This window comes from Schistocerca serialis, chromosome 7, assembly GCF_023864345.2.
Source record: "Schistocerca serialis cubense isolate TAMUIC-IGC-003099 chromosome 7, iqSchSeri2.2, whole genome shotgun sequence".
In the NCBI taxonomy this organism is placed as follows: Eukaryota; Metazoa; Arthropoda; class Insecta; order Orthoptera; family Acrididae; genus Schistocerca; species Schistocerca serialis.
The window spans coordinates 492,870,916-492,887,035 of NC_064644.1; the positions used below are offsets into that span (position 1 = coordinate 492,870,916).

At 38.7% G+C, this 16,120-nt stretch overlaps 1 protein-coding gene across 1 annotated transcript in view; it reads left to right on the plus strand.

Moving 5' to 3' along the window:
- LOC126412405 (apoptosis-inducing factor 1, mitochondrial) overlaps window positions 1-16,120 on the plus strand; it is a 106,488-nt gene that overhangs the window by 62,372 nt on the left and 27,996 nt on the right. The window contains exons 8-9 of the mRNA XM_050081989.1: window positions 252-392; window positions 606-717. Coding sequence (XP_049937946.1) covers window positions 252-392; window positions 606-717 — 253 coding nt within the window. The remainder of the gene's footprint in view (window positions 1-251; window positions 393-605; window positions 718-16,120) is intronic.

Below are 16,120 nucleotides of genomic sequence, written 5' to 3' on the forward strand. Positions count from 1 at the left end.
AAGTACTTAAGTGGTAAGTGTAGGATACACTATTTACTTGGAAAACATTTTCTCCATTCTGGAAAATGTTATGTTTCGGGAGCTTCAGTAATTTTGCCTAAGATTGCTTTCACAACACATTCAGAAATGTTCTGGAAACCACCAAGTGTCTATGGTTATAACAGTGTTAAAAAGTATGAGAGTCAAATAGAATGACCAAGGACTAATAAGTCCATAGTTAAAACTTGCAATATTTTGTTTGTCTTAAATAGGTACAAGCTGATCATATTGTTGTTGCTGTTGGAGTGAAACCAAATACAGAGCTTGCGGGTCCCTCAGGACTGGAGGTGGATGAAAAATTAGGTGGTTTCCTTGTTAATGCCGAACTGGTGGCAAGATCTAATGTCTGGGCTGTGAGTATTATTAATAATTTACTTTTTAGCAGTTGTGTTATTTGCCTCAAATGTACAGTAAATTGTTTTTTAATGTTCCTGTGATTGGATGTGATAAATATGTATTTTTTAGTTCAATAGCACTACTTTGAGTGGCCCAGGATCATTTTTGTGCATTTTATGTTAAGTATGCGTAGGTTCTGTATTATGTTGTAACTGTGTTTCTTGTGGTAGGCAGGTGACTGTACGTGCTTTTATGACGTGAAATTTGGACGCCGTCGAGTTGAGCATCATGACCACGCTGTTGTCTCAGGACGTCTGGCTGGTGAAAACATGACTGGTGCAGGTTAGATCGACATTTTTATTTTTTTTTGTGTGTTTGTGTGCTTTATATGAATGAGTGAAATTTTTTTAAATGCACTATGTGGTTTATTTTCCTGAAAATATCAGTGAGCCTTTATATTTGTCCCTACATATCGGGTTGGTCCATACGTTCATAGTATTTTTCCACAAGTTCAATAAACTCGAAAGATACTCATAACAGAGACTAGTCATAAATAGTATATTCTCCTTCACTGTTTACAACAGTCTACCAATACTGGGGCAACTTTTTAATACTATAGCTGTAGAAGTCTCTTGGTTTTGAGACGAAGAACCTGTCAAGCTATGTTTGGAGTGCATTTTCATCCAGAAAGGAAGTTGCTTGAAGGTTGTTCGATAATGAGCAGAAAAGGTGTGAGCAGAATGACTGTGCAACCCAACTACGGTAAAGTGTTCTTAAATCTAGCAGGCAGGTGGTACACACTGCACGCCGTCTTCCTGTTCACTGTTCTTGGATTGCACCTGCAAAATGTCTCAGTTGTCGACAATGAATGATAGCAGTGATGGTTACAACTCAGGAAAGCAATTTGCAGTACACCACACTGTCGCTGTGCCACCATATGCTTAACATTATCTTTTGTGAATGTGTGCAGGTCTTTTTCCAAGGAGTTGCTTCTTTGTTTGGGCTCAACCATTGCTTTCTTTCTGTTCTGTTTGCATAAAAACACCATTTCTTCTGTAATGGTACAGGATAGGAATGGTCAGTGTTGTTCATTAGCTAGTTGAGGGAAATATGCACATATGGGCACCTGCTGATTTTTGTGATTTCGGCTAAGAGCATGCACTACCTGTACACCTGATTTTTAAACCTTCTCCATTGCATGCAAATAATGTGGAATGATCACAGTTCAGCACATTTTCCAGGTCTCAAATACACTGACTTACGCATAGTGGATTAATGCGTTTAAACGATATTTGATCTTCACCAAACCATGGAGATTTTTCTGAATGTGGAGAGTCACTAATGTCAAAATGATGCTCCTTAAAACAAGAAAACAATTTTCTTGTCATGCTCTATCCAGTGGCATAACCCCATACATGGCAAAAATGTTTCTGGTTGCCCCCACTTCCTTGAGCTTGGATAGAAAAATAGTCTGCAGTATTCCAGTTTCTCGACTTGGCACTCCATTTTCTAGTGCCCACAGCTACGCTTTCTGCCTCTGAATGGCAAAATGACAATGTGTAAACTCAAACAGTAACAGTGAACTCCAAATAAGAAATGATAACTGATAAATAAGCCAATAGCAACTGGAATACATACATGCAAAACAAAAATGATACGAACTTATATACCAACCTGATACATTGTCAGCTCTAATTTTTCTCTCTCTCTTCCTATTTTCATTCTACAGCAGCTTCATATTTTGTAAATAGGCATCAGTAAGATGCATACCGATGTGAAACACAGTTTCTGGGCGAAAAAAATTCCAGCCAGTGTGTGCTTTGTCAGATCCTAAGTTGCCAAGAAAAAGTCGTCATTGTCATGGAGAAATAGGATGTCGTGGAGAAACAAATCTTTCCGTTGATTTGCAGTTGTCTGCCAGCTTTTACCCCACATTTTATAGTATGCATTGGCTTTATTTTTGTCTCACGGGACATGGTGGACCATATTTCTCCGAAGGGGGGAAAAAAACCACACACTATGAAGTAATTATCTGAATAGAACAGAAATTGATAGGTGTCTACATCTACATTTATACTTCGCAAGCCACCCCAACGGTGTGTGGCGGAGGGTACTTAAAGTGCCACTGTCATTACCTCCCTTTCCTGTTCCAGTCGCGTACGGTTCACGGGAATAACGACTGCTGGAAAGCCTCCGTGCGTGCTCGAATCTCTCTAATTTTACATTCGTGATCTCCTCGGGAGGTATAAGTAGGGGGAAGCAATATAATCGATACCTCATCCAGAAACTCACCCTCTCGAAATATGTAAATATGCAGACAAACAAATGATTACAATTCCAGCAAAATTGGATGATTTATTCAAGAGAAACAGCTTCAAGAAATGAGCAAGTCAATGATGTGGTGGTCCATCTCTAGCCCTTATGCAAGCAGTTATTTAGCTTGGCATTGATTGATAAGAGTTGTTGGATGTCCTCCTGAGTGATATTGTTCCAAATTCTGTTCAGTCGGCACATTAGGTCATCAAAATCACAAGGTGGTTGGAGGACCATGCCCATAATGCGCCATATGTTCTAGTTACTGGCCAAGGTATTGTTTGCAAAGTACGAAGGTAAACAGTAGAAACTCACACTGTTTGCAGCAGGCATTATATTGCTAAAAAGTAAGCTCCGAATGGCTTGCCATGAAGGGCAACAAAATAGGCTGCAGAATGTCATAGACGTAACAGCTGTGCTGTAAGTATGCCGTGTAAGAGAACCAAAGGTGTTCTACTATGAAAAGAAATGGGCCAGAAAGTAACTGGTTGTTGGGCCTTGTGTTGGGTGACAATCAGGTTGGTATCCCAACACTGTCTAGGGCATATCCAGATGAGCCTGGAATCTCTTTGACCATTGTCTTCAGTGATGAGTTCTACTTCGGACTGAGCTCTGATGACCAGCGAAGACGTATCTAGTCACACCTCAGACAGAGGTGGGATACCAACCTGTCTGTCACCCCTCAAAGGGCCTGACAACCAGGGCTGACAATCTGGGGTACCACATCTTTTATAGCAGGACGCAGCACAGCAGTACGTCAAAGGTATTGTATGCCCATTTTGTTGCCCTTCATAGGAAGTCACGCCGGGCTTACATTTCATCAAAATAATGCCCACACCCACATGGCAAGAGGTTTTTATCATGTCTCTTCGTGCTTGCCAAACTCTGCCTTTGCCAGCAGTGTCAACAGATCTCTCCCCAATTAAGAATGTTTGGAGAATAATGGGCAAAGCCGTCCAACCAATTCAGGATTTTGACGATCTCACATGCCAATTGGACAGAATTTGGCATGATATTCCTCAGGATGACATCCAGCTACTCTTATCAATCAGTGACAAGCCAAATAACTGCTTGCGTAAGAACCAGAGATTGATCTGTGCATTTCTGACTTTTTAAATTTGTGAAGCTGTTTATCTAGCATGAATCATCTAATTTTTCAAAAATCGTAATCATTTGTTTGTTTCTGCATGTACATCACACCTACCGCTTTCCATCCCATTCAGATAATTCTTGCATGGTGTGTTGATTTTTGTTTTCTTAATTACTAAAGGTGTATCTTGATACATCTAATTTTAATGTTTTTCATTGGTGTTTGTTGTGATATTGGACATAAGAAACTGAAATTACATTGTAAATGTGTGTCAAAAAGAGATGTGCGTAATACAGGTTAACATTCTGTAAGTTCACAGGGCTGCACCAATTTGTTTGTTTTTGTGTTCAGCTGCTGGTGTGATAGGAAGTCATTTGGCAGAGAGAGAGGGCAAGGTTAACGTGCCGAACTTTTGAAATTCTGAATATGTTCTCCCAACTAAATTTCAGTTTTCTGAAAAAGAAAGTGATGCGAAAGGTAGGCTAGGTTATATTGTGATAGAGTAAAACATCCTAACAAAGCTGTTAGGTGAATGTTCGTGTTGTAAAGTAGTGGAACGACCAGTTAGTTTACATGAAGACAGTGATGTATCAAATGGACTAGCCAGAAAATTTATCATGATTGTGCCAGATGTAAATATACTCATTTATTTTGGAATTCTGTTAAATGTAAAGACAATTTTTTGAAGGACGTATAAGGTGGCTTTATAGGCTACTGGCAAAGACATACTGCAAGAGAAACGATGTGTGCTATGATGAATATGCCACACCCACATTGTAAAATTAACAAGTATACATGATTTATTGAAGCTGCTGTGGAATCTGTTGCATGCGAGTCAGTGAAGGGTCCTGCGAACAAACCTATTGAAATAAATAAGGATATGACCGACAAACGAGCAGCTTTTGATGGCACTTAGCAGAAGTGCAGCTACAGTTCTAAGAATTCTTTTGCTAAAGTGACCAGTGTTAATACTGGAGAGGTAATAGACTTCCAGATTGTAACAAAACATTGTTGAATGAAGAACAACATACTTCTGACAGAAATTATGAAGGAACAAGTGGTGGTATTAAGGCTGCTGAAATTTTTAGTCAATCTGTTACACCAAGTTCTTAGCAGATGGGGGCACAAAAGCATATAACATTGTAGTAGATAATCTGCGATAATCTTATCACAGAACTGGAATGTGTTGGTCATTTCAGAAGAGGATGGGCAGAAGGTTAAGGGAGCTGAAACAAAGTTTTGAGAGACAAGAAAATTTCTTATGGTAAAACCATAAGAGGTATGCTGATGCAAAAAATTATTTACAAACCAAGGAATGGCCATTAGAAATAATACTGGTGATTTGTTAAAAATGAGCAGTCAATATGGGCTACCTTCTTCCACAGACTCGTCAGCAGACAAAAACAAGTACACTAACTTTGCCCTGCCAGATCAGACTCATGGTGCAATTGTTGCAATGCCCAGCACTCAAACAGTTCACACAGCCATAAACGTTCCATCCCAGCAACAGTCATGGATATCATAAAACTTATTTACAGAGACCTGGCAAATCCTGAATTACTGAAGAAGCGTATGCGTGGTCAGAACTAAAATGCAAATGGGTTTTTCAATAATCTCAAGTGGACTCGACTAAAAAAAAAAGTTTTTGTTAGTATGAAGACATTAAATTTGGGGATCAGTGGTGCTGTTATTGTTTTTAATGATTGCAACATGTGTAGGGTGAAAGTGCTGCAGCATATGGTAATTAATCTTGAAGCAAATTGCATCAGAGAAATTGAACAGATGGACAATGATTGCATTGATAAAGCAGAATATGCAGCACAACTGGCCACTAAGGAGTCCAGAAAGAAGAAAAAACAACCACCATGGAGAAAGGTCAACAGGATGATACACTGCATGATGTAGAGTGCTTCTAAGTGAGTAAAACAAAAATAAAACCCATATTTTCTAAGTTTTAGGCTTTTGAAACTTTACAAGCTGTCCCTCAAAATTTACATTTTGTCGCATTTTTCCCTAAATCTGGGAAACCACTTAGAGTAAAGTGTTCAGATTTTCAGGGAGTAGCAACATATGTATCCCAAGTCACTGAACTAAAAGGAAAACATAATGTTAAGTGTAATTAAAATTATTTAGAAGACAATACAAAAAATTACACAGTTTTAACCGTGTGATTAAAAAATTTTATTTCTGCGAGTGGTGGCTGAAATGCATTGATATTAGTTCTGTAGAGACAGAACATAACTTGTAATTTATAGGATATGGATTCCGCCATTTTTCAAACACACTGCAGTTTCTTTCTACCCAAACATGTTTCAGCACCTCTGTTCCATTATCAGTGGGTTTTTGTTTATTAAAAATGTGATTTTACATTGATGTGTTCAGATTCTGTTATGAGAGCTTCTATTGTTTTATGTGATACGTCTGTGTCAATGTTGTGTTTCAGTGCTTTTTCCTATAATATAAATCAAATGCAGAAAGAAAGAACAAGAGCTGCGGATTCAAAAGATAAATATTTTGTCACCCAGGAAGGCATTCCCTAGCAAGCTCTGCAATAAATATTGGAACACCGTAATGAAACTTCAGAACACAACCCTTAACATTCAGTTTAATAAAAATTGTCTAACTCGTAATGTAATTTCAGACTATATAAAAGAAACTCTGTGAATAGCATGTCATCTGCACCAAGTGTAGTGAAGAAGAAAGTGGAGATTATGTGGATAAAACATGAAATTAGGGAACTACACGCACAAAAAAAAAAGTTACTCATCAACAAACTGTAAAAAACATATATAGAAGTGGCCAATAAATTTCCAATATCAGCCCAGTTTGAACAAATAACAGAGAGAGGGAAAAGGCACATACAGAATGCAAGAAAAACAGAATAAACAAAACCGAAAAGCTAAAGAGAATCATAAACATTAATCTCACCAAACAACAAGAAAACCTGCTGGAAAAAGGACCAAAACAAAACATACACACACATCACATAAAGCAATAGAAGACCCCATAACAGAATCTGAACACATTAATGTAAAATCACATTTTCAATAAATAAAAACCCGCTGATGATGGCACAGTGGTGTTGAAACATGTTTGGGTAAAAAGAAAAAAACAGTGTGCTTGCAAAAAAGTGGAACCCTATCCTATAATTTAACAGCAACAGCAAATGTGGAAAGAAAAGACAGGAACTGCAGATTCAAAAGATGAACGTGTTCTGTAAAGGTTTCATGTAAGTTGGTTCAGTGGTTTCTGAAATACAGGGGAGTTAAATGACAAAATTTAATGTTGTCACGATAGGATCTTCCATTTCCTATTAAACTGTGTGTGAAGGAAACCAAAGAAAAATTTTGAGTTTGCTGATATGAGACAGTTCTGTCAAAGGAGACTCAGGACATAGAAGAGCAGTTGAATGGAATGGATGATCTTTTGAAAAGAGATTATAAGACAAATGTCAATAAAAGTAAAAATAGGATAATGGAAATAAGTCGAAGTGGATGAGTTGATGCTTAGGTAATGAGATTAGGGAATGAGACTCTAAAATAAATTTGTTTTCCATTTGGGCAGCAAAATGACTAATGATGGTTGAAGTAGGGAGAATACAACAGATATGAAATGCAGACTGCCAATAATAAGAAAACATTTTTGAAAAGAAGAATTTGTTAACATATAAAATAAATTTGTTGGGATCTTTCTCATGAAGATACTTCTGTGGAGTGTAATCTTACAGGGAAGAAGGAAAATTTAGACAAGAAGAGAAAAGCAGCTTTTGAAATGTGATGTTATAGGAGAATGCTGAAGAGTAGATGGATAGATCAAATAACAAATGATGAGGTTGTGAATCGATCTGGGGAAAAAGAAATTTATGGCACAACTTTATTAAAATAAGAGATCAGATGAAAGGACTCCTACTGAGGCATGAGGGAATTGGCAATTTGGTATTGGAAGGAAGCGTGGAGGGTAAAAATTGTAGAGGGTGACTAGGATTGAGTATAGTAACCAGGTTGATACAGTATGTGTAGGAAACAAAACAGTGTTATGTTCAAGAAAACTCCTACTTTAATGTATACTTGAAATACACGCTTTCCTAGCACACACTAGTGTCGGAGCAATCTATTTGCTGGTGCAATTTTGTGCCTAACCCTTTATGGTACTCCATCTGTCACAAGTATGGCCACACAATTGTTGCTTGCTAAGGCTAAGCAACTCAGGTAAAATGCAGTAAAGCTACTTATGGCTCAAAAACGTGTTGTTCACCACAGCAGCTATATGCTGATTATTTTTGGATGCTACCTTTTTTGGTAAAAAGAATTATTGGTAATCTAATTGACAAATGAAGGCGGTCTGCATAGGTTAAAATATGGATGAGAACTGCAGCATTGCCGGTTCCAAACAACAGTTGCTATATGTGCGTTGACAAGTTTCATGCTTGAGGAAAGAATAAATCCTGAAAATGAGGTATTACTCGTTCATGTAGAATTTGTGTTTCCCACCATCAGCTATGACAGCTCAAAACAAATGGAATAAAAATCCACTAAAATAACTCGCCACAGACATGTTCAATGCTCACACTGGCTACATTCACAGCAGAATGTTCAGAACACTGTTGTCAGAGAATGTTCAATGTCAGGTGTGCAGAATGAGCTGAAACTAGATCGCTTTTGTTCGTGATTCTGACTATAGGCAAATCTCTTACACAAAGTCTACAGAGGCATTCAGAGACCCTCAATCTGCAGTATTTAGCATGTCTTTTCCTTCAGTTATTGTGAAGCAAGTTTCTGAAGTAAGCTCTTAAATATAGACAGGTGCACTCACAGGATGTTAGGTTTGGAGTGACTGTGTGTTTACTGTCAAGAGTGCAGAAGGTAATGTGCAGTGTGTCATATTCAAATTGACTACAGTAATAAGTGAGATCAGCTGCTGTAAGTCCACAATGTTAATGAGAAAATCCATTACTGTGTAATTGAAATTGGTCTGTAACAAAAACAAAACAAAAGGACAAGTATCAGGCAATGAATCTCAAAGCCCTGAAAGAACTGTAGTATCTCACAATGATCTTTCAGTGATGGGACTTGCAGTACTAAGCCAATCTGGAAAGTAACCTTCATCAGGGTGTAAATAAAACAGTGAAATAATTTTATATTCATCTCGTTGTCAGAATGTGCAGTACTTCTTTAAAGTTCAACATGAGTGCTTGAGCATGTACCCATGAGCATTTAATGTAAATTAATTATTTGCCCTAAGACTCTGTTCATAACTGAACTTCTGTTCATTCTGACTGCAAACTTCATTGATTGAGGTCAGGGCAATCAGCTGCTCAACAATAGTGCTACCATATGTACTTCCACTTATCTCTGGAGATGATTTTAAAACTATTTCAGTTTAATAATAAATTACAGAATCAATTAACAACTTACAGTTCTGATCTGTCATTTCAATCTTTTATGACTTTACATTACATGAAGTTTTAATGGTATACTTTATAGTGTAACTGTTTCCAAATTATACGTATTTGTTTAGAATTATGCAAGGAAACACGAGTGTGACTGGGTGGAAAATGTATCAAGTTTTTTGTAAAGATTTTGCATTCTAAATAATAATATTAGAGAGGGAAAGTTGCTACTCAACATACAGCGGTGATGCTGAGTCGCGATAGGCACAACAAAAAGATTCACACAATTATAGCTTTTGGCCTTAAGGCCTTAGTCAGCAAAACACACACACACACACACACACACACACACACACACACACACACACACACACTAACAAGCAGGAAGGGGTGGGTATAGTATGGTGGGGGGTGGCAGACAGTGAAGTGTTGCAGTTTAGATGGTGGGCAGGAGAGAAGGTGGGGAGGGGAACAGGGGTTAAGCCGTGGAAAGGAGAGAGATAAAAAGAAATTAAAAGACTGAGTGTGGCAGTGAAATAACAGCTGTGTGATGCTGGAATGGGAACAGGGAGGGGGCTGGATGAGTGAGGACACTGATTAACGAAGGTTGAGGCCAGGAGGGTTACGGGAACGTGGGATGTATTGCAGGGAAATTTACCACTTGGACAATTCAGAAAAGCATGGTGTTGGTAGGAAGGATCCATATGGCACAGGCTGTGAAGCAGTCATTGAGATGAGGGATATCAAGTTTGGCAGCCTGTTCAGCAACAGGGTGGTCCACTTGTTTTATGGCCACAGTTTGTCGGTGGCCATTCTTGCGGAAAGACAGCTTGTTGGTTGTCATGACTACATAGAATGCAGCACAGTGGTTGCAGCTTAGCTTGTAAAGCAAATGACTGGTTTTACAGGTAGCCCTGCCTATGATGGGATAGGTGATGTTAGTGACCGGATTGGAGTAGGTGTTGGTAGGAGGATGTATGGGACAGGTCTTGCATCTAGGTCTATTACAGGGGTATGAGCCATGAGGTAAGGGATTGGCAGCAGGGGTTGTGTAAAGATGAACGAGTATATTGTGTAAGTTTGGTGGATGGCAGAATACCACTGTAGTAGGAGGGAAGGATAGTGGGGAGGACATCTTTCATTTCAGGGCACGACAAGAGGTAATCGAAACCCTGGTAAAGAATCTAATTCAGTTTCTCCAGTCCCAGGTGGTACTGAGTTACGAGGGGAATGCTCCTTTGTGGCCGGTCTGTGGGACATTTGGAGGTGGTGGGAGACTGGCATGGGAGATTTGTTTTTGTACAGGGTTGGGAGGATAATTATGGTCAGTGAAGGCTTCAGTGAGACCCTTGCTATATTTTGAGAGGGACTGCTCGTCACTGCAGATGCGATTACCACAGGTGGCTAGACTGTGCGGAAGGGACTTCTTGGTATGGAAAGGGTGGCAGCTGTTGAAGTAGAGGTATTGCTGGTGGTTAGTCGGTTTGATATGGATGGAAGTACTGATGTAGCAATCTCTGAGGTGGAGGTAAACATCTAGGAAGATGACTTGTTGAACGAGTAGGACCAGGTGAAGCAAATGGGGGAGTTGTTGAGGTTCTGGAGGAATGTGAATAGGGTGTCCTAACGTTCAATCCAGAGACCAAAGATGTCATCAATGACTCTGAACCAGGTGAGGGGTTTAGGATTCTGGGTTTTTAGGAAGGATTCCTAATGATGGATGGTGCACGCAGGTGCCCATAGCCGTACCCTGGATTTGTTTGTAGGTAATGCCTTCAAAGGAGAAGTAATTGTAGGTGAGGATATAGTTGGTCATGGCGACTAGGAAGGAGGTTGTTAGTTCGGAATCCATAGGGCATCTAGAAAGGTAGCGTTCAATAGCAGTAAGGCCACGGGCATTAGGAATATTAGTGTACGGGGAGGTGGCATCAGTAGTGACAAGCAGGGCACTGTGTGGTAAAGGGACAGGAACTGTGGAGAGTTGGTGAGGGACTGGTTGGTATCTTTTATATAGGAGTATCGGTTCCGGGTAATAGGTTGAAGGTGTTGGTCTATGAGAGCAGAGATTCACACTGTAGGGGCACAGTAACCAGCCACAATGGGGCATCCTGAGTGGTTGGGTTTATGGACATTAGGAAGCATGTAGAAAGTGGGAGTGTGGGGAGTGGTAGGGGTAAGTAGAGAGATGGACTCTGGGGAGAGGTTCTGGGATGGGCCTAAGGATCTGAGTAGTGAGTGGGGATCCTGCTGTATTACTGGAATATGGGGTCACTGTGGCAAGGTTTGTAGGTGGAAGTATCTGACAGGTGACGGAGTCCTTCTGCCACGTAATCCTTGCGATTAAAAACAACAGTGGTGGAGCCTTTGCCCACAGGTAGGATTATAAGGTCGGGATCAGTTTTTAGATGGTGGACTCCAATTCTTTCTGTGGATGCAACGTTAGTTTGCATGTTGAGGGATTTGGGAAATGATGGTGAGGCAAGGTTCGAGGTTAAGAAATTCTGGAAAGTTAACAGGGGGTGGTTTGGAGGCAGTGGGAGTGGATCATGGTTGGATAGAGGAGTGAACTGAGTTAGGCAAGGTTCAATATTGGTCTTTGGTTGAGTCTGATTGGTCGGGCTGGTGGCGAAAAAGTGTTTCCACTGTAAGGACCAGGAGAAGGAAAGGAGGTCTTTAACTAGACTTGCATGATTGAATTTGGGAGCGGGGCAAAAGGTGAGGCCGTTGGAAAGGACTGATATTTCTGTAGATTCTAAATATTAAGTTATTAAAGCCAGATTAGCTGCATGTAAATTTAAGAATGGAATCATCGTCACCACCATCGAAATTATTATTTATCGTGGTGAGTGAGTAGAGCTGTTCTTCAAACAAGAGTAGACTTCGTGCATTGTGGCATTTAAAAAATGGAATACAGAGAACATTGCATTGTTTCAGGTTTCAATTGCTGAATGAGGTTGTAGTAAGGAGTACTCAAAGTCAATGGCAGGATTTCATACACACAATAAAAAATATCGCCGAGTTTTCTGTTGTGTGAGAAGGCATCAGAATGGTTTCTAGTAGATGTGTGTCACTTGAATGTTATGATTAAGAATGAGATTCCAGAAAAATATAAGAGATAATGCCTGGACCATGGAGGACATCCTATTGAAATTATCTTTGCTAATGGTGTGATCCAGCTCTTTGCCATCCAAAAGCTAAAATTGAAAATATCAGTTGGGATTTTGATTCCATCTGTGATGAAATTTGTAGCTGCTATTATTTTGAGTGAGAACTGTGTATAACATTATACATGTGACGTACAGTTCATGATGAAATTCAGTATGGCACATTGCGATACTTAACAGGGAGCACCAACATGTATAACTTAAATGAAAGACGTGATGTTTCATATAAAGAAATAACATAAACCCATTAATTCAAGTAGGACTGAATAAGGCATAGTAGTCATTGTGTTGTCTCACTAGCTGAATAGCGAAGGTCGTTGAGTAGAAGGTCAATTGCCACCTTATGTGGATCTTTTGACCTATAAAGCTCTTTCACCACTTTCATTGCTGCTTTGTGAGATAAAATTCTGGTATTTGGTGACTATGAAAATTTGTATTTCAGATAACAATGAATTTTGTTTATTTGCACTATCAGCAAAAATTAGAAAAGTTCCACATTTACTCTTGGTCTGCTGATGACGATAAAAATTAAAGAACAAGTACATCTGTAATTCTTACATTTTTCTACCAACTTTTGCGACCCATTCATAGCAGTTGTCAGAAAGACTACTCTTATGGGCCTCCACATCTGAAGTGTCCATGTGAGTAAACATACCACACCATCAGCAGTGCAGTAGTAAAGTTTTTTCTACCCGCCCTCCATAATGTACGTCAGGATGTTGGTCAGGTTTGCCTACTCAACAGTGGTGGCTATTGTGTATGTAGTACATCAGTTTTACTACGTAGAGGAAATATTTGTAATTTTTTGTACTCTGCTGTTGGTGATAAGCCACATCATGTCTGAGTTTGTAACTTTCGACTCTTATCTTTTCAAGCCTGGTTCCTTACTTCAAACTGATAAATTTGCCTTTCTTTTTCACCTATGAAAGTGTGTATCATAAAATGGAAACACCTTACATGAATGTCAATTTAGCCATCGTGTCAACCTAGAAAACTTCAAAAATGGTATTATCAGCTGATAACTTAACACGTGTTATGACAAGCTACTTTTTCTTGGATGAAATAGATCTTGCATGTGTGATGAGATTGGAGTAAATAGTTGTAAGAAGATGGATCTGACATTTCGCAGTAATGGTGTCACAGCACATAAATTGTGTGGCAAGGAAACTGACTGAAATGGGGCACGGGATGTGGACAAAACGTAGATGAGTTTGAGAAGGTTATGTAAAAGCTATTGTGAATGCTATTTAGAGAGAGAATTGTTTGTTTTCTCTCACTTCAGAGAATTATTTCAGAAAGAATAGTAGTTAAAGTTACTTGATGCATTCTGCTGTATAATGAAAAGTAAAGCCATTTACTGTTTTCTGAAGATAGAGAGTATTGATTCCAGTTAAGATGGCACAGAACATCCACTTGTGAACCAAGCTAATGATACAATTGAAAAAAGTGAATGTAATTGTCAGATTTAGCATATGATGTACTTAATCAGTATGATAGCAAGTGTATTTACCACAAATGCCAAGAATTGAGGGATAAGTTTGTTTGGAGTAGACAGCGACTGTCAAATTGAAAGTACTTTTGCTTATTTGTGGATTTGACAAGTACCAAATTTTGAGGATAATATTACCAATGTAGGAAATGATAAGACTGCAACTTGCCATGAAGAAGACACGTTGAGATGCAGAAAGGCAAAATTAAGTCACTCACAAATTTTCCTACATTGTTGCCATTCTCACCTGGAGTTTTCATTGTTTGAAGGCAGTATTACAGAGATAGATGTCTGTTTGCAGAAGGTTGCTCTGTTTTAAGAAAAGGTCAAATTAAATTAATTTAGAGCTCAGTGAACAAAGACCAAAAAATGTTGCAGTTGTAGATTTTTGTACATTGGTGGGTGAGGGGGAGTGTGTCATGAACAAATACTAAGTCCTGACGAGTGGGGTTGGGTGGTAAAAAGTTATTGGTTTAGATTTTTCATGTAAATTGCAAGGATAAATGTTTCCCAGTACGAAATTGAACTACTTTAAATTTTCTCCAGAAAAGGTCAAATTCATTTTTTCTTTACAACTAACAGTTTCCTCATTACAGTGAATGAAAAACTGCAGATTATTCAAAATAGTGTTTTAATGGTGCAGAATTAATGTACATTGTTAAACAACATGTGTTAAAAACAGATTTTAAATTTTTGTATCACACCTAAGGGCAAGTAGAATCAAATTAAGGTATAGATTGTGTTCTGGGGATATAACAGGGTGGAAAGGAGGAGGTGGCAGTTAGAAACATGCAGGAAGGTAGGTTGCCAGATTGTAGTCATCATAGTTCTGCAAAATGAAGAGTGAGAAGGAATTCTCCATTCCCTCTAGCACACAAAAAGCAGCTACAGGGTGTTTCACAAAGTTACATAGACTCTTTTGTAGCTTGGCATATGAGTAACTGGTGACACACTGTGTTTATTTTCCACAATAGTATCACTAGAACCGCATATGGACAGAATCTATGTAAATCTGTGCATACTGTTCTGCAATGCTCGGAGGACTTTCTCCCCCATGAATGCTGCTCATTTTTCAGTTTATAGACAGACTATATCTCCACAGCATTTCCTGTCCAATTATCTTCCTTAAATAGACAAAATAACTTAATTGAGCTTGTGCTGATATAGTGGAGTTAGTTTAAGTTCATTGGGTACTTACTTGCAGTTGTTAAGTGACATAAAGTACATTCCCATAAACAATGGATGTGCTTATCAAATTTACCCGACTGTAAGACACTGTCTTTTTTTCCCCCAAAAAACATTCCAAAAATACAGGGCTGTAATAGATTAATATTGAGGTGTCTTACATTTATAAATGAAACTTTGGCTACTGAGACTTCGTACAAATTTATTTTGAAGAATTTGTAAAGGTAGCACTTAGTAAACAGTGCTTTCATTCGAATCGGCTCGAGATTTTCAGATACGTCAAAGCACTTGCATCTATACTTAGTCACATTACATTTGACTCATTGCACTAGGGCAAGGGATACTCAAGAAACCATGAACTAGCCACAACAACCTAATGCTCTGCTTAAAAAATTGACAATTTTGTGAAGCACAGGATGAAGCAGCATTAAATTCTACCGACTTACAAACTTTTGTTGTATTTGAACAGGTTTGCAATAAAAGTTTTTATACATGTATGGATACCATATAAGTACATTTATGTTGGTATTTTAAGTAAAGTTAACATTCAGAGAAGAAAATCTTGTTCTTATAAGACCATTACTTGATGCTGAACCCAAGTCAACATTTTATTTGGTTATGAGACACTAATGATTGACCAGATGGGCAGCAAATAAGAAATTCTGTTCCTATTCACATATTATGATACCAGGCAAAAATGTCACCAGCTTTTAATTAGCCTTAGAACAAGATGGTGACATCCAGATGAAACGAGAAAGACAATTAATCCAGAATTGAATGTCTAACAAACGAAATGCATCACATTAAACTGACAGTAATTGTTATCCCAAGAATAAATTGCAGTGGGAAGACCTGCAATACCAACAGCTGTCATTAGCTCACAGGACAGCAGAAGTTCGAGAATTGGACTGAATTGTGATTGTGATCTTTTATTTATGTACTAGTTCCTATTGTTGCATATGACCTGCATCCTAGAAGTTATTGCCATCTGTGTTTCACTGTTGCAAAACCACAGCACTGCGGAAGGGTTGGAGGGGAACAATGACAACAGCTTTGCTGAGAACTAAGATGAGTGGGGGAAGGAGAGTGGTGAGTAGGCAGCAAAGTTTGTCGTG